The sequence below is a fragment of the Magnolia sinica genome, chromosome 1 (assembly GCF_029962835.1).
Source record: "Magnolia sinica isolate HGM2019 chromosome 1, MsV1, whole genome shotgun sequence".
Lineage (NCBI taxonomy): Eukaryota > Viridiplantae > Streptophyta > Magnoliopsida > Magnoliales > Magnoliaceae > Magnolia > Magnolia sinica.
In genome coordinates, this window is record NC_080573.1 from 101421957 (window position 1) to 101447745 (window position 25789).

General features: G+C 40.3%; 1 protein-coding gene across 1 annotated transcript in view; it reads right to left on the reverse strand.

The window, feature by feature from the left end:
* Positions 1 to 13705: 13705 nt before the first annotated feature.
* The window catches only part of LOC131252602 (agamous-like MADS-box protein TM6), a 58943-nt gene continuing 46859 nt past the window's right edge, over positions 13706 to 25789 (reverse strand). Inside the window, exons 5-7 of the mRNA XM_058253228.1 lie at positions 14267 to 14308; positions 14135 to 14179; positions 13706 to 14046 (exon numbers count right to left, since the gene is read on the reverse strand). Coding sequence (XP_058109211.1) covers positions 13906 to 14046; positions 14135 to 14179; positions 14267 to 14308 — 228 coding nt within the window. The 3' untranslated portion in view covers positions 13706 to 13905. The remainder of the gene's footprint in view (positions 14047 to 14134; positions 14180 to 14266; positions 14309 to 25789) is intronic.

Below are 25789 nucleotides of genomic sequence, written 5' to 3' on the forward strand. Positions count from 1 at the left end.
CAACGACTATCGTCGCTCGATCAGGGCCACAAGTACACTGACCTGCGTAGGAAAATTTTTCTGATCCAAGAGTGTAATTGGTTTGGAATCTGACGGTCTGAAACCTTAAATTTGACCCTCAAGAGAACAGCCAAAATCACTTAAATCTGAGTTCATTTTTTAAAGATATTCACGTTTCCCATACATTTCCTTCCGGGCCCAAGTTGTGCATTTCTAGATACTATTTGGACTCGATTCCCGTGATGGTTATCAAGCCCAGTAAGGTGGTCATAACCTTATAATTTCGTGTTCATCAGACTTTCGACATACGGTCCAAGTCCAATACGGAGTTCCAATGTGCTCCTGTGAGCAACTGAGTTTAAAGATTGCACCTAGGTTTTTAAGTAATGTTGAGTTAGTGATTTTAATGGTTTTGAGTCTTGTAGTTTGTATAGAAAGTGGTTCAAGCGAAATCTATCGATTGTTTAATTTAGTACTTAACTACGTGTTGCCCAATTACGACAGACTAGGTTACTCTATCAAAATCACCTATTTATTTTGTCAGATTCCATAAGACTAATGGCCTAAAACCCATTTTTATTTATATATTTACTATTATAGTAAATTTAAGTTTAAGTATTGTTCTCCATCATTTAAATGTTAAGATTAGCGTCTACTATGAAAGTACTTAGAAAAATGTGAAGAATAATGCGGTGAAAGGTGAGATTTGTGAAGGAAATGCGTTGAAAAGGGATTTTAAACTTTAGAATTGAGTTCTGAGAAGTCAATAAGGTGTTATGATCAACCCATTACCTAAGGGCGTCTAACTCCAAGTTGGAGAAAATCCCGGACGTTACATTCAATAACCTTTTGTTGATGTTCTCTTAAATAACATTACTGAAAATAATACATTTATTAGTGGAATGCAACCGAGTTCCATGCCATTTACAGTATTTTTATTATTATTATTCTTTAGTTGTTAAAATCTTATGGTTAACATAAATTTTGATATATTTACCAGCTAATATAAGATTAAAAATTAAATTAGTGTGAGAAATGTCAAAGATGTACGTTCTTTGAACTTTTTAATTAAAGGATGTTGTTGCTTCTGCTTTAACTAAAGTCGAGCATGTGAATGGTTGTTTAACCACCACTTCAGCCACTATAATATCATAATTAGGGTTATAATAATATGTCCCTGCTAATAAATTCTTTTGTCTCATTGACTCCTTAAGCATGGTCTTATATCGAGGCACATTTTTTGTTAAATCATAAAGATCAATGAATTTCATTCCAATAAACTTCTACTGAAGCTTAAATTCTAGTCCACCTCGAGCTAGCTGGATAAAATCTGCCTTAGTCATGACTAGCTCCCACTGGCTTTTTACTCTCTTAAATCAAGCAATATAATTTTTTACTGATTCTCCTGGCAACTACCAAAAATGAAAAAGATCGGCCATAGAAATTTATTTGTCCTTATAAAAGAACTGGGCATGAAACTTTTCTTCTATTTCTTGCCAATTATATATGAAATTTGGTAGAAAATTAAAATACTAGGTGAAAGCTACTCTAGTGAGTGAATAACCAAATAGTTGTAATTTATAATACTCGTTATTGGCCAACTCTCCACATTGTACAGTAAATCGACCTTGAGTTCTACGGTCGATTGACTTGTATCACCTATAAACAATGTAAAGTCAGGCAGATAATTCATCGGCAATTGTCACACCCTAAAATTTGACACCCGAGTACGGAGACTCTGGTTCCGAGTTCCTGATTATGAACTTAAGAGAGATGCACATGTGTTCTCATTCATCCATACACAATATAATCAGTAATGTATTTCAACTTAGTGGATATAAGGCAAGGTAGAAATAATAAAACCTAAAAATATAAGGCCAATGTGCAAAGATACAATTTCAAGTGTGACGGTGACATATATGAGAATTATACAAATCACAACAAATGTAATATAAACAAAAAATCAACTACTAAGTGGAAAGAAGTTAGAGATCTATTGGGGCACTTGAGCACACTACCAACTAGTTATATTCCTGAGTTATGTGGATATGTCAAATAGAAGCATTAAACACCAATATAGTGAAAAAATATCCCTAAGATTTTACTCGGGACATTTTCGTGATAAGCAGGTTCATAATAAATACATATTCCTATGTGTAATACTCTTAAGCATGTTATCTCTATTGTATAGATACTAAGCAAGTTACACATGTTATCAACACAACCAAACACATGTAATACTGACATAACAAAACATTCGGCTTCATATCTATTTGTTAAATGCATTAATACTATGATGAAATGATGCATGATCCTCACAATCCAACACTCTCTCAACAAGCGACTTCAATGCCTATTTCGAAGAATGTCAGTACTCCCTCAACAAGCGACTCCAACACCTTTTGCAACTACCTAACCAAGGATATACAATATCAGCTAAGTGATTATTAATCCTAGTTCATACAACTGGTTGGCAAAGCTAGAATACTGCCATTATATCATGAGTCATTATATCATGCGGCTTATTGCAGCACATAGTGGCTCCTCGTCATTGTCTCTTGATCCAAATTAAGGCATCATTTGTTATATTTCATTAATCAATCATTCTAAAGGTACGTCATGATGCTCAATAGTATGTAAATCAATACAGCAATGGTCTTCACCTAAATACCAAGCATGAATAATCAATTCAGAGGTGTGGGTTTGTTACTTGAAACTAAATCAATACAGAGAAATGGGCTCGTCACCCAATTCCATTCATGCCCAGGTCATTCGAACGGTAATCTGACACGCAACCATACGCTGAGTATTTAATGGAAGTCATTCGAACAACAATTTATCCCTTCCATTAATGTTCATTGGTCACTATAGGGAGGCTCATCACCTCAACATAGGCGACAACTCGAACACAATGTCACATACTACCATACTCGGTTCATGAGTCTTTATAGGAACGTAACACACTAATGGTTATGAGTAGACTTAAATAAATGGTAATAGTGGTATCCCAGATTTTATCGAATATTATACAATCACCAAGCACAATAATGGTTGGGCGTTGCATTAGACTAATGCAATTGACTACGGAAGACCCTAGACAAACCGGCATTGGGTGCAAGGCATCCCATGTAGTTCCAACAACTGTTGATTGTCCATGTTCAACTTTGGTCGGCCATATAAGTCTGAGATAGCCACCTCAAAGCGGGCCATTATCTTATTTAACTATTTTGAGGAGCTCGATCCACCATAACAACAATTCAGATTTAACAACTACTTAAGCATAATCATAAGGAAATTCAATACCACTCTAGGGTATACAAATTGAACAAATGTATGAATTAGTATAATCCAACCAATACCAATACAATCCGACCTATATCAACACTTAACAACTGAATACATATACAATTTAGTACAATTTAATCAACATCAACATAATTTGATCTATATCAACGTTTCTTAACGTTCAACATTAAAGAGTTCTAATATTGAAAATTTCATATGACTCAAGCATTTCATCAAGCATGTTATTAACTAAATAGTAAACAGACACATTTAATCATTTAAAATATCAGGTAAAAGCTCGATAGTAGATCTTTACCTTAAAGTCGAAAATCCTTTATTTAAATGCGACATTAGTATTGAAAATTTAGGAAAAATGCTCCAAACCCTAATTCATCAATAATTTCATCACTAGTAACTTAAATTCTACCTTAATTAGACATTAATCAAGAGTTTAAGGGCTTTACTTAACTTAGTTCAAGCAAATCCTAACTCGATTCGATGAGTCGGGGTTCGAAATTGGCGCACATTGGCATCCACATGAAGCCATGCCCAAATACGGCTTCCACAATAGCATGAGTTACTCTTAATCGATCGTAGGACTCCAAGTTCGGGTTTTAAGGAAAACTATAGATTCTTATGTAACACATAAGTTATTATGAGATTTAAGCAATTAAACTTAGGAAGACTTAGTTTAAGAAGTATGTTTCATTTCTTACCTTCAATTACCGATGCAAGGGATCCATCGAAGGATCCAGGAGTGGCTAGGACATCGATCAAAGGGGAGAAAATCAAAGGGTGCACAAACCCTCACAATCCACACTCACCTTTACTCTCCCTCTCCCTCTTTCTCTTTCTCTTCTCTTCTCCTCTTCTTAGGGCACAGATTCGTATGTGGGCAAGGGGTTGCCCCTATTGGTCCTTTTATAGCACCAAAAGTGGTGCATTTGGTCATAATGTATGGGTTATTAGTTAAGTAACCCTATGGGATGTTCTTTCTAGTTGTTGGGGCCCACTAGGTGTACGAGTCAATATATGTCATACGATAGTTGCCCTTAGTGGTAATCTACATAAGGGTTCAATTACCCCACAATTCAAATACACCGATCAATGGTTATGATTAAAAGTCAGTTTGACAGTTATCGATTGTCGATTGGGGTCGCGGCTATATAGATGTGTGTAGGACAATACTCTAGGTTTGCGTCCTAAGTTTGATTGCGTTCTAATGTCCCGAAAGCCCCAACTTTCATAAAGATCGAATGTGGACAATTAACTTAAGTCCCTGCTAATTTAGATCTAACCTCACACAACACATGTGCTACCCTTTGACTCCAAATTGAGTGATTCTGTATACTACCTCAAATCAATGTCCATGATGGACGTCAAGCCCACTAAGATGAACATCTTCCTGTGATTTCGAGTTGAGTGACCCACCAACAAGCTACCTAGAGCTTGTTTGGTTAATTAGGACATCTTTCAGAATGAATTAAGTTATGAAATTTTTTATACATGACAACTAGGGTTTGAATTAGCTAAGTCCATAGAGTGGCCTTTTTGTAATTAGTAGAAATGATGATTCAACTCTAATTACCCTAATTTAACTATACTAGAAAGCTACCTGAATTAGTAAAATATACTAAAAATAGAAAATTCTATTTTAATTACATAGGATGATTCTTAGAATTATTAGAAGAAATTCCTAAGAAGACACAAAATATAAAAACTCTAAGATGAAAAAGATATGTACGATCCATCGATAACTTGAAGTTGCAGAAATTTTTAGTTTTAACATGTCTATTACTGGCAACGTTTTTGGTAATTTTAGCTATTGAATTATATTTGTATTTTTCTAACGACTCAACATCAAGCCTATTTTATACCCACAAAATTTGATTCTATTTAGATTTCTAAAAAATTTCTTAAAATTCTAGAAATACCAGCTGCCTAAAACTAACGATTTTCTTTATAGTTTCTAAAATGTCCTAAACTTAACTCCATTTTAACTTTGGTTTTATTTATTTATTATTTATTTTTCTATAAAACTAGACTCATCAAGCTTCAATCTGCCTTTAGGATCGCCCCAATTAGAGTTGTATTGAAGGGGATACGAATTTTTGAAGCAACATACTGAAATTGACACTTGCTTAACGTCGTTATTCACTGTTGAGCAGGGGTGACGGTGACACGGTGGATGCAATGGTGGCACCGTCGACTAGAGCTAGGCATCAAGTCGAGTCGGACCGAGTTAGGGCTGACTCGACTCAATTTAGTTTTGAAATAGGCCTGACTCGAACTCAATCTGACTCGATACTAAGTCCAGTATGCTTGACTCAATTCGAGTTTGGTCTGGCCTGGACTGATCCAGACCGAGTCCGATCCGTTAGAAGTATTGAGTCAGGTCGAGTTGGCACCGAGTCAGATTGAGAGATGACGGAGGGAGGGAGTGAAGAGGAGAGAGAGGAGTAGGAGGAGGAGGAGGGTGATGGTGGTGGGTGGTTACCGGGCTTGGAAGAGGAAGAAGAGGAGGATGAGGGAGGGAGGGAGTGGAGAGGAGAGAGAGGAGGAGGAGGAGGGTGATGGTGGTGGATGGTTGTCGGGCTCGGAAGAGGAGGAGGATGAGGGAGGGAGAGAGAGGTTAGGATCGGGTCGGGGTAGGGTTAGAGAGTCGGGTTGAGTTACTGGGTAAGTCGAACTCGACTCGATTTGAGTTCGTATTGGACGAAGCTTACTTTGTTCAGATTGACTCACCCATTCGGTTTGGGTCGAGTCAGATCGAAACGAGTTAGACAAGTCGAGTTAGCTGGATCGAGTCGTCCCATGCCCACCTCTACCATTAACTGATGTCCAGATTTTGACAGTAGCACTGTGGATGCAACGGTGGCACCGCCAGGGTCTATCCAAAAACTCCCCTTTTTAAACTGGCACCATGGAATGTTGTCCACTTTTTACAAAATTTGAACTCCCACTCAGTTGGACAGTTTTGGTGGACCCAAAATCACTACTTTTGGTCCCAAACACATGCGAATATAAGCACAAACATGCACTCAAATTGAGAAATCAACGGTAACACCTAAGGACATCCAATTTCCAAGTCGACAAAAAATCCAGAGTGTTAAAGCAATGGATATTGCCAGTCGATCTGGTCAGGATACGACTTATGCTGAAATGGAGTAGTAGTTTGACCGAGAACTTGGCCAACTACTTCCTGAACTAGTAAACAATTTGGTTACGTTCCCAGTGTTGTTGCGCAGTAACTGACGGTCCTTGTCGACCAGCCTAATATTGTTCTTCATTAAAAGGTTGATTTCTAGGCAAAGCTTTCCCTCCCAGGTATCCCTTAATTCGTAGCTTATGCGATTAAGTTCCTATTCTCATATTCATGATGCCTGAAATCTATAAGTGGCAGTGAATTTTGTACATCCTGGATAGGAATATGTTCAAGACATTTGAAATCTACTGGTATCACTGAATTTCACACATCCTGGATTGGACCGGGGATAGGAATAAGTGGTGTATTTCGTCGTAAGGAAAGTATCTGTGGCACTGGCTAAACTGGTGGTACAGGTACCAAATTCCCAACAGAACTAGTATTGACCCATTGCTGAGGTGCAACATGTGCTCTTTTAGCAAATAAAGCCATCAACCGAGTCATGCTCTTAGTCTAGCTGACCATCCACTTATTAAAGGCTTCAGTTTAAGCTATCGAGTATTTAACCTGAACTCGCGATAATTCTACAATGTGTCAAATCCCTCGTTGCATATTAACCTTCCTGACTAACATAATCTCAAAGTGTTCAACTCGGGATGTCGATGGCCTATCTGGATTTGGTGGAGCAGACAGTAGAGTAGGTGGTGGATTTCCTTGCATAAGCACCTATTGAATTTGTAACTCCTCATTGTGAGTAGGAGGCTTGTTGGCTACAACAACATTAGTAGTGGTTGTTGAAGCATTATAAACACCCCTTCGGCTTATGATTCCAAGAGATTACTGCACCGGTAAGTATACTTGTGTGCCAAAATTATTCTTTTTTCATAATTGATGCAAAATTTAAAAAAAAATGATGATAGCTAAGTAGTCTTTCTAGTCCCACCAGGTGTGCCAAAAATGTTGACACTTCGGTTTGTTTTCTGTCATATGTGATTAGCACAGGCATGCTAGAATAGATAAAACAGCTTGATCCAAATTGATCAACTTTGACCCTAAGTGCCAAAATAACCATATACGTCTAATGTGAACGTATATAACTAGATTCTAAGAAGATTGGTTGCTTACTTAGTCACTTCACTAAATTTTTAATGATCAAGCGATAATCAGATAGTGGGGTTCTTCCTCCGAAGATGGGTTGTTTGCGCCTTTCACAAGAAAGGACTTCCAGAATACCAATGCAATCAAACAAAAGGAAAAACTCACAATCGATCACTATGAGTGATTGCGAGAATGTGTCTCTTGAAATAACTACGTGATATTGGATAGAGATCAAATCCAACATATGAGCGTAGATTTGGATTACAACAAAAGATTATAGCTAAGAATTACCACTACTTGATTACTGCTACTCGTAGGATAAGCTGAGATAAAAGATAAATTTGTTTAGTTTGTTATTGTGTCGGATTTCTGGTATTTTTTTATGAGATTCCTCTGCTATTTATAAAGTTATGTTGTAGCTTATTCTTCCATTACTGCAACGGTTACAACAGTCAAAAAGCCTTTCTCTAGATCCTTCTTTTTGTTACCCTTCTCTGTTGTGATTATTCCTCTTTTGTTGCCCAAGCTTTGTTCATCTCGGTCACCTTTTGTATCTTGAATTGTTCGACCATGTTTCTCTCGTCATTCATTACACTTTTGAGTAACTCGACCACATCACTCGTTCAATCATTCATTAACGTGTAAATTTGGATTTATACCAACTATGATTCCGTAAAAAACGCTTAAGTACTTTAAAGATCTTTTCATTCACCTCTTATTTCTCATGCAATGCCACATGTAACCCTCTTATTGGCATTTTCCAGAATGGTTAGAAATAGGGTACAACACATTCAAGTGTTAAGACATGATCTTTGTTTGGTTAGATTTTGGATGTTCATTTATTTGACTATAAATCCCACCTGCAAGAGAAAAATGACGTTCAATGCATATTGCAACAATATTTGATTCACTTCTCTATTATTATTATTATTATTATTAAAAATAGCTACTCATATTTATAGCTATGGAACAAAAATCTCTTACTTTTAAATTATTTTTATAGAACCACCTCTCATTTTAAGACATGGAGATTCTACCGTCGAATGTGAATTTCCTCCTAAGTAAACTCCGTGGGGTCCACTAGTGATGTATGTGTATTATTCACCCCGTCCATCCATTTAACTTGCTCATTTTAGAGTATGAACTCAAAATTGAAGCATATCTAAAGCTTAGGTGAACTACACCACACGAAGCAAAGGGGGTAATGGAGTACACTGTTAAAACCTTTGTAGGGCCCATAGTGATGTTTATTTGTCATTCAACCTGTTCGTAAGGTCACACAAACATGCATGAAGGAAAAACACAAATATCAATTGTGAATGCCCTTCCCCGCCCGAAGACACTGAATGATGCCCTCATTTTCTCGGCTTTCTTTTTTGGTTTGTCTGTTCTGGTTTTGATTTAATTGAAATGCATCGTTTACCCAGAAGCAAAAGTGTGTTTGACTTGGAGTTGCCACATGCCTAAAAAAGCTTAAAATTTACAGCCAACTAGAAACCATATAATCATTTAAGAGTCGGGGAATTGTAAGATTCCCTAACTCAAGTGATTCTCGTGGTTGGTTGCTACCATAAATCCTAGGTAAAGGCATCAGTTATGGAAAAGGAAGGCTTAGACACCATTTTCTGCCCATGTAATACACGGTCTCTGCTTTATGGGGCTATAAGATTTTTTAGAAGGATTTAGAGGAATTTCAATGTCATTATGCCTAGTCGTGCTTCACAGAGTTTAAGACTTTAGGCAAACCAGAAGAGAAAATTAGCACCTAGCCTTACTACGCAAGATTTAATACCCCAGGTAGGCAACAAAAAAATAAATGGAACTTAGCCTTACTTCGTAGGGTTTAATACCCTAGGTAGGCACACAAAATGAAAAGTACGTAGTTATATGAGAGGATTGTAGAAATAAAATAAAAAGATGAGTGCGTGTAGTGCTAGTGTTACGGTATATACAAAATGGAATATGGTTTGACTCGAGATGTGAGAAGAAAATGGAAAATCAAACACACTTTCCGATAAAAGGGATGGTCGAATGTTTCAAATTCTAACTCTACTAGTTAATTTCAGTGTTTCTTCGGCTTTGACATTGATTGACAAAGCAACTTAGTAGGGAGAAACCTCCAAAGATGGCAGAGGGTCATGCAACTTTTTAATAGAAGGGGGGAATGTGTTGCAACCAAGGTTGACTTCAAAGGACTGGTCGAGCATATCTGTAGCATAAATCCCACCAGCACTTCCCTTCTCCACCCTCTCTCAGTTTCTCTCCCCTTTGTCTGTCTCTTTATCGTCTCTCCTTGACCTTCTCTCTGTCCCCTTGTTTTGCTTGCAAGAGCTTCTTGAATAGACGAGAAAGGCTCGGCCGACCGCATATCATGACCAACCAGAGTGAAGTATGCAGACTAATAGGGCCTGTGATTGGTGCAGTGTGTCAAAAACTAGAACTGGTGGGCCAAGGACCGGTTTTGCGTAGAACTGGTCATCCTCAGGCAGGATATACGTAGAATTGGTCATCCTCGGGCAGGATCTACATAGAACTGGTCCTTGGTATACTGGTTCACATGGACCAGTTACACGTTCTTTACCTTTTTAAAATAGATTCTTCACTCTGTGAGTACGCCTTAGACAGTGTTCCTTCTTTGGCTTGCCACCTGTACGTCCCAGCAACAGCTCATTCGACCTGGTGGCTGTCTCTTGGCCATGCCTTTATGCCATATATGTGCTTTAATTAGAACCCAATTGAAATCGATGGGCGAGATTCAATCTCATCTAACATGGGGTGTCTACATCAGCTTGATCCAAACTTCCATGGCCCATAAGAAGTTTTCAACAATACGCGTTCAATTTCTACTATTTCTTGTAGTGTGATCCACTTAAGCTTTAGATAAGCTTCAACTCTGGGCTCATGCCTTAAAATGAGGTGAAATAACAAATGGATGGCATAGATATGACATGTACATCACAATTTTACTGGCTCCCTTATAGCATACTAAGTTACTCAGTAGGCAATCAACATCCTCCCACTTACAATTCATTAGGCTTTTTTGGACATTAAAGGGGCATTTGGATTATAAGCTACCTATTATTCCTCAACTAACTTATCTTGGTTGTTACTTATTAGGTACATGGGTGTTGGTAAACAATATACTTATCTGATAAAAAGTAGAAAAGTATATTTAGCTTCCAATGTCACAAAGGTACTTATCCCTCAAGTTTGTTCAGTCTACTCTTAATATTCATGGTCCATCATGTGGGCCCAACCTTTGATGTGAACTGTTCATTATGTTGGGCCCACCTCGGCCTTGTCCTCGATGTCGACCATCCAATGTGGGGGGCCTACCTTCAATGTGGGCCATCAACCTTGCAAGCCCATCTTCGATGTGGGCTATCCATCATGCAAGGCCCAGCTTGGATGTAAGCCATTCATCATGCCTCTAATGTGGACCGTCCATCAAGCAGGCTCTGTTTGGACACCAACCAATAAGTAACTTTTTAACTCATGATAAATTGAAGTAGGTACATGATTCAACCATGGACCCCACCAAAGTTAAAATGGGTACCTTCAATGGGACGCGGATTTCCTGCGAAAGCCTTTCGCAGGAAGTTCCTGTTCTGGGATGCTACGTGGGCCCACCATGATGTTTCTGAAACATCCACCTGTTCATCCGTTTTTTTAGATAATTTTAAGGGATGAGATAAAAAATCACATGGATCCAAAACTCAAGAAGGCCATACCAAAAGGAAAACTGGAGAAAGAGTTCTCCACCGTTGAAACCTTTCTGGCCTCGATCTTGATGTTTATATGCCATCCAAACTGTTTATAAGTTCATTCCCACTGGGATGAAGTGAAAACACAAACTTATTAGCCTTATAATAAACTTTTGTGGCCATATAAATGTTTAAACGATGGTCACTGAATCTCCACTGTTTCCTCTTGTGCAGCCCAATTGAGTTTTGGATCCACATGATTTTTTTCTAATGTACTAAAATGATCTGAAAAGCGGATGAACAGTGTGGATTTTTCAGAAACATCATGGTGGCCCCACATACCATCCCAGCTCAGGAACTTCCTGCGAAAAATCCACGTCCCCTTCAATGTTGAAGTGGGGCCCACCAAAATTGAAATCGCAACAATGACAAGCAAACAATGCCATGCACTGATTTTTGTTGAAATTGGATTCTAATGGGGTAAAATAGTTCCATTGTCAAATGGGTGCACCGTTGAAAAACTTAAGGCCCACTATGATGTTTATGACAAATTCACCCTGTCCATGCATTTTTTCGGATCATTTTAGGAGTGTTCCAAAAATCAGGCAAATCCAAGACTAGAATGGGCCACACGGTAAGCTAATATTTGAAATACTCTCTCTCTCTCTCTCTCTCTCTCTCTCTCTCTCTCTCTCCACCTTTTGGTTTCATTAAGGACTCCTAAAAAAGTTGTAGGGCTCAACGTAATGTTTTTGAAAAGTCCACCTCTTTAATCATTTTAACAGGTGGGCTCTAAACTGAGGAATATCTAAAACTCAAGGGGGCCACATGGTAGGAAACCAGTGGGTATTGGACACATGCTGTTGAAACAATAGTGATGCCCGTCTGGATGTTTTTGAGAAATCCACCTTGTCCATCCGTTTTTTCAGCTCATGTTAGGGGGTGGGGCAAAATATGAGGGAGATCCAAAACTCAAGTGGGCCACATGGTAGGAAATAGTTAAGATTAAACAAACACCATTGAAACACTAGGGGTCCACCTTGATGTTTGTGAAAAATCCACCCAATCTCCTAATTTCAACTGATCATTTTAGGGCATGGCTCAAAAATGAAAAAAAATCTAAAACTCAAATGAGTCACGGGACAAGAAACAATGGGTTTTGAACACCCATCATCGTTGACACACTTGTTGGCCTATCATAATACTTAGTGAGAATTCCACCCTGTCAGTTGGTTTCACTGAATCATTTTAGGGTATGAGCCCAAAAATAAACTCAAGTGGACCGCATGGCAGGAAACGGTCGTCTGTATTAAATGCACACCCTGAAAAATGCATGGGACCCACCACGATGTTAATGAGAAGTGGAACCGTATGCCACTTTTGCACTCTTGATGGGGGTGGGCCCAAAAATGATGCAGATTCAAAACTCAAGTGGGCCACAAGGCACCAAGCAGTGGAGATTGAATGCTTGAAACTCTCTCTCCCTGCTTTCCAAAACAGCCCGTATTAATCAAACCCTTGAAAAAATCATTAGACCCACCGTGATGTTTTTGAGACATCAGCACCAAACGGTGTAGTAAAGGCCACCATATGATGATGTTTGTGAGAAATCCACACCAACCAGCAGTTTTGTCAGATCATTTTAACGTGTGGACTAAAACCTGAGGCAAATCTAAGACATAATTGGGCCACACGGCAAACACTGGGGATTGAATGCCCACTGTCCAACCGTGATGTTTGAGAAATCTACCGTATCCACCAGTTTTGCCATATCATTTCAGGAGTTGGGCCCAAAAATCAGCTACCTCCAAGTCTCAAGTAGATCACATGGAAGGAACCAGTTGGCCCTACCTAAGTTATGATTCTGGTTATATTGTAGGATCCAAGCCTAATATTGGGAGGTGCATCTATGGTACTCAAACGTCATGGGGGGCCCCCACACAGCGCGGAGGCATGGTAATTAAGGCATGTGATGATTCCCCTTCCCTGAATTCAAAAAGACGCCTGTTTCCAATGCTTAGTACCGTTCAAAATGGAACAGTAGCATGCATTTAACGGTCTTTAAAAGCGCTGCCAGCTACTTTTCTGAAGTATCATCGTTTTAAGCCTGTTCGTCTCTAGTGTACAAGTTATTCATCTTAGTGTAGAAGTTATTTACCTTCATGCAAAAATTGTTCGCCTGCTTATTCACCACAATGATGAAAACCCCAAAAACAGTTCATCTGATCATTACGGGCCATAGGAAAAATTAAAAAAAAAAGGACGACTGCCCATAAACCTCTAAATTCACTTGGTCCCTCACATATTATTATATCAACCTGATTTTTGGGGCATCCAACTTTCAATGTGGGGCGATCATACCATGGTGGGCCCACACTCATCAACCCTTGTTGAATAAGTTTATTCTACAAGGACTTGTGGTGGGACCCACCTCTTGTCATGGCCACCCAAATAAGCACTTAAGTACCTGTAATGGTCTGCATCAAACTTATACTCCATTAGAAATAAATAACCTTTAAACTATGCTTACTGCCCAGTGAATGTTCATAAAAGGGGAAGCCAATATCCATACTTGTTTTAATAGGTAGAAGATTTCAGAGGTTCTTCCATTGTTGTACTTAATATGCTAATTAGAAGTTTTTATAGAGTCAAGCTCCATATTGAGGTGCATTCTTATGCAAGGCGAAGATCATGGATGCCAAATCCCGTGTCGTGAAGACTATGGGCCCCACAATTTGCCAACACAAGCGCAGATTCGTAGTCCGGCCCACCATTCTCGACCAAGCCATAGCCCCCGTTCTCAGCTTGACATTCCTGTATTCAAAAGAATACTCCATTGCCAAGTTATAAAATCCAACCACAGGTTGAAAAATCTAATCATATATGTGGGAAAAATACTTACCAATTGACGAATTAACTTTGCGTGATCGTCGTTCAAGCTTCTCAACTGCACACAGTATATTAGAAGTTCATCAAATGCAATCTAATAGGACAAAAATAAAAATACAGATGATTATTTGATGTCATTACTCACCTTTTTCTTATAAGTCTCTGTTTGAGTGGTGATCACATGATACTGTTGGGAAAAATGACAAACGTTTTAATGTGTTGGTAAAAAAGAGATTTAGAGTTGCAATTGTATAGCTCAAAAGAGAATACATGATTCATTGCACACATTTTCCATGGTATCCATGGGTTTTTTTTTTTTTCATCCTAACAAGCACAAGCAATGTTTCAATGGTCTAGACCATTGCTCTGTTGTGTTCCACTGAGTCGAGGATGATGCAAATTTCTCCCGGATTTGATTATTGTCATTAGAGCTGGGAACGGGACGACTCGACTCAACCCAAACGGGGCAGGCTTTGTCCAATCCGAACTCAAACTGAGTCAAGTCTGAGTTACCCACTAACTTGACCCGACTCAACCCGAAACTCAATACGGCCAAACTCGACTCGATCTGAAAGATTAATTCCATCTTTTCAAGGATCTTATTGAGGCATAGCCCATCTGTCGTCAGCCAAAACAATCTAATTTCCTAAATGAGTGATCCACATGCCTAACATATCAAAATTGAAAGCATATGCAGACTGTTCCATTATTGGTAACAAACTAGTGGACTTGTACAAGATAAATTTTAATTGATTTAATTGGACCAAAGAAACAATTTGAATTAGATGAATTTATTTCTACTGATAGTTGTCCTGATCCGAAATTGCACTCAGTTCTTGAAATCTTTATGTTGTTGCCATTGAAAAATGCTGGATTTCTATCTGCAACATTTTCATTCTTGAAAAAAGTACATGTGAGTAGAAGTAAAACGCAAAATTCATATCGATTAGTATTAGCGAAATAAGAAGAATAAGAAAGATGATGAATGGTCGACTGTCTGTCTTCTTAAGCTGTCATGCTGTTCAGGAATTCAATCTGAAAGCGTAATCAAAGTTATAGGATGGTTTTCTTACAATTTCTTCCTTGTGGGCCTCACTTTACATGGGCTCGCCTTGCCCACCCCGAGTATGTCCCTGCATCCCATAGGCTACCCCACTAATCCCGGTGTGAAAATGCCCCTGCATAAATCACGGGACAATTAGCCACTTGCTCTAAAAGCTCGAACTGATAGAGAGTGGCGAATTAATCCCTTTATCTTATGGCCCAAGCCCACATTGCATGGGTTAGGACTTCGGCCAAACCTACTTATGGGCCCCACTTCACATGGGTTCCGCTTCACACGGACCACCCACCCGGAATGTATCCCTGCATCCCACAGGCTACCCTACTCGATCCCAATAAGAAAATGCCCCTACAGTAATATTGTTGGGGTATTTTTGAACACTTTGGTGCTACAAAATCATATCTAGCCTTATGCTAATTTGTATGATCATTGATGAATCATATGACTGTTGGATTGATTATAAGATGGATGTTGAGTCTAAAATAGCTGAGGGGAACCCGGAGGTTTCATCCACCACAGCGAGGGTATTCTGGGATGTCTTGGATATTGCTGATGGTTTCGATAGCTGATTTGTGGTATTTTAACTATGAATATATTAGCTTGCCATACCTGATGCAAGAGATATTAGACAGAACGGTCCAACTAGGCGTGACAAAGAAAGAGACTTGGGGTTGGTTCAGATCCAGATTTTGAACTGGCCGGATTGATCTTATTCAGAATATTGGTTTTGTCAGGCACAGGTCAGGTCCATTGCCGACCCTACATCCGGAGGACTTTAATGAATTTTCAAATTGGCTATTTAAGATTGTTTTATCATTGGTACTTTTCAATGGCCAGAATTCTTTAGTCTTTGTGAATTTTGGGCCACGCCCATCCAAGCAAGCGTCCACTGCAAGAATATCCTGTTTAAGAATGACGTGTATAGAATCACTGCAATGAAATATCTAAAAGAAAGCTGCACATCAAAGCAAATAGCAATTAGTTTTACAAATTGAACGGCAGGGCTTGTTTAATAGGCTCTTACAACGGTGAGCATGACAAGATCAACATATGGCTTGTTTAATAGGCTCTTGTTTGTACCTGTTTCCGCCGTAGTCTGCCTCGGCTAATCAGAGTTAGTTACGTGTAATTTGTACGGACATGCATGGTATGCCAGGAGGTTTTTCTGTGTATATGTACGGTGAATCCTCGGAAAGTGGAATCACAACATTTTAATTGTCACCGAACATCACTAAAGCAGTCGAGAGGGGAAACAACTAAGTTTGGATGATTACATGATATAAGAACAAGTGATCAAGTTCTCACAGTCACGTGACAAATGGCTCAAAGATAGTAGAATGAGCAGAATGTGGGAAACATCTAGAATCCAAGTAATGAAGAGCGGTTACCATCACCATTGGAACGTGGGAAGGATCCAGGACGATTTGATTAAAGGTATAAATAGCTTATGAATTCAGCAGAAAAATTCGTTTCATGCCAAATCAAATAAACCAAACACCATCTTTCAATTTACCAATCAATTTACAATCCATAGTGTAATCCTTTACTTACCTGTAAAGCGAGTTACATTTCTTAGTGCAATCATTTACTTTTGAGCTTGCTGATTTACATTCCATAGTGTAGTCCGTAATGGTAATCAAGTAGCTGATAATCCTTTGTAATTGGAGTTTACACTCGCGTGCTGGACTTCATTCAATCATCGGAGAGGTGTCCTTCAGCAGTTGACAGCGGTCGACTATAAGGATTTATTTCCCATTCCACTTTGTCTGTATCGAAAAGTCCTTTCATACGGAAGGCAACGGAGTAACCCATCATCAGAGGATGAACCCCACCCTTTGAATATCACATGATCCAATTTACACATTGAGCGAGTGGCCAAATAGGTGACCTATCTCTTGAGATCCTGGTCATACACTACGTGTCTGCTTATCTTGGCACTCGGGGTCATTATTGTTCGGGTTCAAATTGGAGCCGCAAATCCAATTTTGGCACTCTCGCACACTGTGTGAGAAAACAACGCTAAACGATTTTTTGGCATGCCTGGTGGGACCCTGTGTATTAACTATCGGACAGATTTTTACAGAAAATGCAAAGTGCACGTATTGCTAGAGCTAAACCCTTAACACCAACTGCACCATCCCCTGGCGAGGAGGTGTCGGTTCATGCGCCTCTTGAAGTGTCAAATCCGAGTGTTAACCAGATAGGGAACTAGGCTAGATTGTCTATGTCACAAGCCGTACTCCTAGACGAGATATTTGTCATGCCGCGAGACATTCGAATGAGCATCCAGATGGTGCAAGAATATGGAAGAGCTCAAGCCGAGCAATTCTGTGCCCAGGCTGAGAGCACCAATCGCTACATGGCCAGTCAGACTGAAGCTATGCAACGATTGTTGGATGTGATAACTGAATGGGCATCAATATCATCACAACACAATGAAGGCTCGGTAGTCAATGCAACCCCATTGCCACCTTTGCAAAATAACCGACAACAGATTCTCCTTCCAGAGGTCAGGAATGCGCCACTTCCTATGGAAGGCAGGAAACCTAACTAGGAGGCCAAGAATTTCACACCTGACAATAGGAACCATGGACTGTCAGGTGGGTTCAACCCACGATAGGAGCCAAAATTCCCCGTTAATCCTAATTGGTTTGTCCGGGATCACCTACCAGTCTTGGATCCTTAGTGGGTAGACCGTGACCAAATCATGCAGATTGTTTAAGAGGTTGTTGTCCTGGTCCTCGGCCACAACACCATTTTGGTTTACCACAAACCATACCTCGAGTGGGTAGATCAACAATATCCATTACCAATGAATTATATGCTAGATTTTGCCCTATTTTCAGGCTAGCCTGGTCAATTAACCATTGAGCATGTCGATCGTTTCACGATGCAGTGTGGCAAATTGGCCAACAATGATTATTATAAGTTACAATTATTCGGTCACTCTATGACTGTAGCGGCCTTTACTTGGTATTTAAATTTATTGCCAGACTCAGTGCATACCTCGCAAGAGCTGGAAGAGAAATTCCATGCTCAATTCTTCTCCAAAAGCAGGGAGATTACAATGGCCGATCTCGCTCGATTTTGACAGTTGCCTGGGAAACCCTGCAAGAGTTATATCATGCGGTTCAAGGGGTGAAAAGTCACTGTAAGGTGGTCATGACCGAAGCCGATTTTGTGTAATTAGCATGAGACGGGCTTGAATACAAACTCCGAAATAAGTTTATAGGTACAAAGTTTGTAAACCTATATGATTTAACAAAAAAACTCTCTTGTTATGAGGAATTCCTATAAGAAGGGGTTGGATGAGCGAACTCATCATTAGGGAGTTATTATAATGATCCTAATTACAAGATCTCAATCACTGAAGTAGTGGCCTAGAAGCCATTGATTTATTCAACACTGGTTAAAGCGAAATCGACCGCACCAACCACACAAAAGGCTCAGAAGGTGTATACCTTTGACATCACCCGAGCCGAAGAGACATTTGATATACTGTTGGTTGGAAAGTTCATTAAGGTTCATATCAATCATAAGATACCTTTGGTCAATGAATTGTAGAAGATCGAGTATTGCAAATGGCATGGAACTTGGTATCATTCAACTAACAAGTGCGTTGTGTTCAGGAATGTTATATAAGATCACATCAATTGTGGACTGTTGAAGTTTTTTGAGAAATGTGAAGAGGCGATGTTGATTGATATTGATCCATTTTCAGCCAATATCGAAGTAAATATCGTAACTGCTGATTTGAGAAATCGCCCTCGACCAAAGGTCGATATTGGCCTAAATGTTCAGCGGAAAGGGTTCGATCGGTTTACTCAGGGGGAGACATGGGTTCCGTGTCCTCGAAGTGATTGATCGGTCGTAACTAGAAGAAGCTACTAGGGTGCTCAAATATATGACCGATGCACTCGGAAAATCGCATCTCGGTCAAAAGTTGCTCCCAAAGGAGTGAGGGAGGATTAACACAACTATGTCAGTCACAACCAACGGATACAGTCGGCCTCCACCCGCCACTTGTGATGGGGGCTGCTCTTATCAAGGATGATCAAGTCTCCTACCACACATGAAGGAGTCTGGAAATGAGTCATTCATTCAAAGTTTCCAACAATACCAGAAGAGCTGACAAGAACGCAAGCACCGATGGCAAAGACAAAGAGCTGCCATAGAAGGAAAATGGAAGTGGAAAACATAACTCCTCGACCAGGGGCCAAAGCACCCCATCCCTTCTGGAAGGTCCATGTTCCTGATGAACAATTAGAAGTAAATACGGTGGAAGTAGTGCTACCGACTGCGACACAGGGGGGCATAGGGCATGACTCAACTGGAAGATTTTAAGGAAGACAATTGTGGGAATTTGTCAGACTACCTTAGCGAAGATTGCTTTCCAATAGAGGAGTAGATGGCCAATGAACTCTCTTCAATTGCTGACACCCTTAAAATTTCCTCGCACATGGATCCAGCGGCCGAACACCCAGCCGATCAATTCAAGAGAATGAGTCTGAAATACTAGGGGGCAAGGTTCAAGTGGTAAAATTTTGTTCGGATCATTGTTTCCCATAATGTTCTATTGCAACATGGTCTTCACACTGCCATCAGTTTTCAGGCTAGGCCCACTCAATCGATCAGTATGGCCGGTGATGTGAAAGAATATGCTCCTCTAGTAATAATTCAACATGCTTTATTCCCGTTTGAGGAGAGTAAAGAAGATGGACCTAAAGTTAACAAAACACCACATGCTGACACAGTTACTATAGAAGTTGGGGGCATATCTGAAAGGATTATCATCGGCAAGCCCACCCAGGATATGACACAACACCTTAAGCTATTGTACATATTAGCTCACTTCGATGGTTGCCCTATCACTAGAATTCCGGTCGATAATGAGGCCTCCATAAATTTGCTACCATGGAGGATAATGGCCAAATTAGGAAAAACTACGATCGATCTAATCCGATTAGAAGCGACCATTAGTAACTTTGCCGGTCATGTCACACACGCACGGTGTCCTGCTGGTCGATCTGATTGTAGGCACGAAAACAGGTTTGGCTCCGTTTTTGTTGTCAATATCTCATCAAGCTATAATGCATTGTTGGGGAGATACTGGATTCATTCTTTTTCTTGCATTCCATCCTCTCTCCGCCAGTTTGTGGTCTTTTAGAACCAAAATAAGGTCAAGTTGGTCTTAGCCAATAACAAACCTTTCCTAGCCACATCAAATGCCAACGAGGCTTATTATTACGGTGAAGAAATGAGGCCTATCAGGTTCACCGGAAGGAATAAGTTTGGCCGACCAACTAGGATTACGGTGAAAACGAATCCCAAAAGCATTGTACAAGCTATTCTAAAAGTCACCTTGGCTAACGATAGCTAGCCAAAGGATATTGTCTTATATCGGCCGGTTCCCCGCTGCACTATTGAAGGGATTCCATGAGAGGTGTTACTTGGCCATTGAAAAATTGTGCTTATCATTATACTTCACAGCCACTAAGTTGATGCATTATTTATTGGCCGAAAGAGTAAATGTAATAGTTGTTCCCAATTTAGTGAAATACATGGTAAACCGGCCGATTTTAAGCAGTCAAATTGGTAAATGGATATTGGCTTTGACTGAGTTTGATTTGCAATACATACCACAAAAGGCGGTGAAAGGTTGAGCCATGGCAGGCTTTTTGGCCGACCATCCTTCGGACCTCGAGGAACAAATTCCCTCAGGTATCTTAGATCTATACTACATGTAACTCACATTGTGGAAATTAATTTTTGATAGTTCAAGGACACATGAAATGTCTGAAGCGGGAACCATCTTGGTTGCCCCTAATGGAAATCGACAGGAATTCGAATTTCAATTAGAGTTTGAATGTACTAACAATCAGGATGAGTATGAAGCTATGATAATTGGCTTAGAACTGTTGCTAGAATTGTAAATGAAAAACATGACCGTTATTGGATATTCACAGTTGGTGATAAATTAGATGGCGGGATTGTTTAAGTGCACTAGCTCATTCTTGTTACCATATTATGGCTTAGCAGTCCAGTTACTCGACCAATTTGAAGAGGTTGAGTTGATGCACGTCACTAGGGAGTATAATATGGATGCCAACGAAATAGCACAGTTAGCAACGAGACTTGAAGTCTTGAGGGGATCAACCGATTGGACGATTGTCGTCCAAAGGAAATCTTTGCCTTCTGTATTTCAAAGGGAGAGTGTGATGGAATTGTGTCAAATAGAAGTAGAGGAGGATGATTAGAGAGCTCCTATCATGGGCTATTTGCAGAGCCCACTTACTAGGACCAACAGAAATGTATGAAGGTCGACCGCAAATGTTGTGATGGTCGATTATGAACTGTATAGAAAAGGGGCCGATGGAGTTTTACTTTGGTGCTTATCAAAGAAAGAAGCTATGTCCGTCATTGAGGGGGTCCACAAAGGGATTTGTGGGGCCCATCAGGTAGGAAAAAAGATGAAGCTTATACTTAGGTGTTATAAATACTTCTGGCCAAAGATGATGGTCGACTACATCTAATATGTGAAGGGCTATGAGGCATGCCAAAGAAATGGACTGGTCTAGCATGTACCTGTGACCGAAATACATCTCATAATAAAACCATGGCCATTTCGAGGTCGGGCGATCGAAACTAACATCGTCCATCATTTTGGGATACCGGAGTCCATTACCATGGACCGAGGTGTGTCTTTTTCAGCTAAGGAAGTGAGAGCAATGGCCGATAGATATGGCATCAAAATTCTACGTTTGGCTCCGTACTATGCCCAGGTTAATGGCCAGGCCGAGGCTAGCAATAAAGTGATCAAAAATATTCTAAGAAAAATGATATGAGAGAATTATCGAAAGTGGCATATCAAGTTGTCTGAGGCTCTTTGGGCCTATAGGACATCGCCTTGTACCAGCATTGGAGTCAGTCCATTTACATTAATCTATGAGCACGATGCAGTCTTACCTATGGAAATTACATCCCCTCATTGCGAACTGCACATCAAGCTCAACCGACCCCTCTAGAGTTCACAGAGGCAATGTTAGCCGATCTTGAGGAGCTGGACGAAGTCCGCATCAGGGCTATGGACTCAATCATTGATAACAACGTGGTTGTAGTGTGGGTATACAACAAAATAGTAAAAGGAAAGTCTTTTGGAGTAGGCGATATGATCTAAAAAACGGTGTTGCCTATCAGCTAGAAAGACCAAGCACTATGTAAGAAATGGTCGCCCACTAGAGAATGACCATATGTCATCGAGCAAGTCCTTAAGGGAGGAGCCTTTCTCCTGAAAGATATAAACATGAATATTATAAGGGCTCGTATAAATGGTCGTTTCTTAAAATATTGCTTGCCTTCACTATGGGAAGTTATTAAGAATTAGGTTGAACCAAGTTAGTAAAATAAGTGTCTCATTTAAATAAGAGCCCTGAAACAAGGGCATGCTGATAATTTTAAAAAAAATAAATATAAAGTTTGGTAGGTTGGATGGTTGAACTATAAATGGGCTGACTTGAGTTTTTTGAATTCCTCCACGGCCAAGCTCTAGCTTCCTTTGCCAACTTTCACCTCTCCGTCCAAGAGGCGTGCTGGGTCACGAGCTCTTCAGAGATGCACTTGATATATGTAAGACAACGGTCGATAGTCACATGCTCCAAATCAGTAGATTTCTTTTCGACTTCACTGGATTCAACACAGTCCCAATAAAGAGCAATTTGGGACTCGATGAAGATGACGGGTCTCGACCAAGTTAACAGACAGATTGTTGCATGCGGTTTCTAATAGCTGCAACATTGATTCCTTGAAGTCATGCTCGCGAGTCCAATGTAGCATGTTCTTCCAAGTTGCTTCCTGGCTGGCCGACAGAGCCCTGCATTCAGCACTATGGGCTGACAGATGCAACAAGGCGGCGGTGCAACGCTTAATCTCTCGAACAGTCCCAGAGTATTCATCTATGAGTTGCCGGAGTTCTGAGAGAATGTTCAGGATTTCTTGGGGAGGCTGTTGATTTTTAGGAAGATCAACAACATTCCTGAGAAAAGGAAAAGTATCACCCAAAAAGGAGTGTGAAAAGGATTCGATCCCTTCTTCGAATATCTCCTCCATGATTTTGATCAACAGAGCAAAGTAATCCATGGGGGCTAAAGTAGTGGTGAAAGAGATTCTAGTTCGAATTGGTTAGTGGTGTGAAAGCTTAAGGGTTGCTTTATAGATGAAGGTTCAACAGTTAATGCATGTTAGGTACAGTGTGACAATTGGTTACTCGAGGTTAAGCGAACCGTTTCCGGGATCATGGGGAACGTAGTAAAATAAATGTGATGTCCTCAAAAAGAATGCGACACTATTACTATGGGCGAGGTATGACATGCACGTATGAGGAAAGGCTAAGTACTGCAAGTCCGTATTGCAATACTAGGGTCAAGCCAATAACTGAAGTACTAGAACACCATCAAAGTCAAAGGGAGGTACGTCCTATCCCTTAGTGTTTATTTAATATTGGGGTTTATTTATCACCTTGTCAGTCATCAACTGCATTGTTACAGAGGAAAAACATAAATAAAGAGTGTAAAAGCGATCAAGTGACCTAAATTTTCATCCCCTAAAATTCTTTAAGGAGGGCCTGTATCTGCACTTCATCCTTCTCCTTGAGTGCAGCCCAACCCGCTAATTCTTTAATGACGAGTGGTAGGAGATGGAGTAGCTGGTCAACACGAAGCTTGGTTGAAGAGACTTCGCTCTCGGCCGCTTTCCTGGCACTGAGACTTGCTTTCGACCACGTTTAATATAGAGGGATCTGTTCATCTAGGAATGATAAGTCTGCTGGAATGACCATCTCCTTATCATAGAAAGAGTTATCTCGCTTGTCCAACTTTTCTATCAGTCCAACTCGATAAGACTGCAGTATTCACAGCATGGTGCAATTGAATTGGTGTGCTTGGGCACATCGTAGTTGCTCGAACCAGGCCAATTTGTGTTTGACACTCATCTCAATAGGATCTTCCTTAGCCGCATCTAGTTGTCGCAAATAAGCCGAGTTCACATGGTGAGTAAAGGTCAGATCATAGTAGCACGTTCCCATGGTATACAGACGTTTCAGTTTTTAAATAAGCTCTCTGAGTGTGGCGTTTGATTCAGCCGTGGAGGAAGCATCCAATGTAAAGCCATTAACATCAAATAACAGGCTAGAAAGGGAATAATCCTTTAGGCTCCATTCGAGGATTTCTTTCAGATAGGACTCAATGCTTGCAATAAGGGAAGATGAATTGGAAGTCATTGAGACAGAGCAAGATTGCAAGAAGTGTTGATTTGGGAATGAAATGGGGGCCAGATGTTGTTTAAATAGCAAATGCCCAATACCCATGATTTATAAAGATCCTGGTGATAAAACTGACACATGTTCCTATTTGTTAAGAATGTGAGGGCATTTAGAGTTTTAAATTCTGCATTAACCCACGATCCACCGAATTTTTAGGAATGAGTTGGTAACTGGTTACACACAACAAGAGTAAGAAAAAGAAGATAGAACAAGTTGTAAAAATGGCCCAATGGCCATTAATATATGAAGGAAAATACACGATTACAACTTAGAAATGGGAAAATGATAGGCGTTGTAACATTTCCTTTACTGCCCCCAACTGACCCTTTGCTGCTTCCAATGTAGACTCCTTGGCCACCGACCGAGAAAGTCAACTGATATCTGTTGTTTGAGAATGAATAGAAAATGACAATCGTATGACCTTCTCCTTACGTTGAAGATGTTTTGTGTGTTGGTTTGTAAACTCTTACTTCAACATTGTCAGTTCTGCTTCCAGAGCCATCATTTGGATCTCAAGGCTATCTAGCTTTGCCTGAGAGGGATTTAGCCCGATATGTTCATCTCAAGCACATGAGCAATGGCGTCTGTAGCGGTCCTCCTGGATTCGTCAGTAGCTCACTCTGCTTCAAGTCAGTCGACAACAGTACTAACATGAAAACAGACCTTCAGTGGCCCCTGAAGTTCCTAGATAATAAGTATATTGTCGACAAGGGTTGAGTCTCACCAAGAGGTCAAGTCTATCGATCGACTCAACGTCGAGAGACCCCTCTAAACCCTTCTGTAGTAGAACTTGGAGTTTGACCCTCACATCTTGCAAACTGACAGAAGGAGAAGGAGATTCGGCCATTGTAGTCTCCCCAGCTAAAGCCCTTCAGAATGAAGAGATGATATCCGCCACCGGAGAAAGGTTTTTGCTGATGAAGGCAAGAGAAGTCTCGGTCACAGCAATCTTAGCCAGAACTGCCTCATGGATCTCGATCGCAACGGGCTCTGTAGCTTCAGCTGAAACTATCTCAGCGACTTCGACTGAGGTGGCAACAGTTTCCTCAATATCGACCATGGTTGGCTCGTTGACCTTGGCCGAAGTTGGCTCGTTGACCTTGGCCAAAGTTGGCTCAATGATCTCAACTGAAGTGCCCGTGACTCCCTCCTCGGTCACAATTCTCTTGGTCTCGACCGTTTTCATGACCACCTCTTCGGTGACAGTGATCTCATGTTCAGTTGAAGTGGGGATCTTCTCGACCATTGCGGGTGGTGGGTGGAGCAGCAATGGAGGGGAAAATTTCACA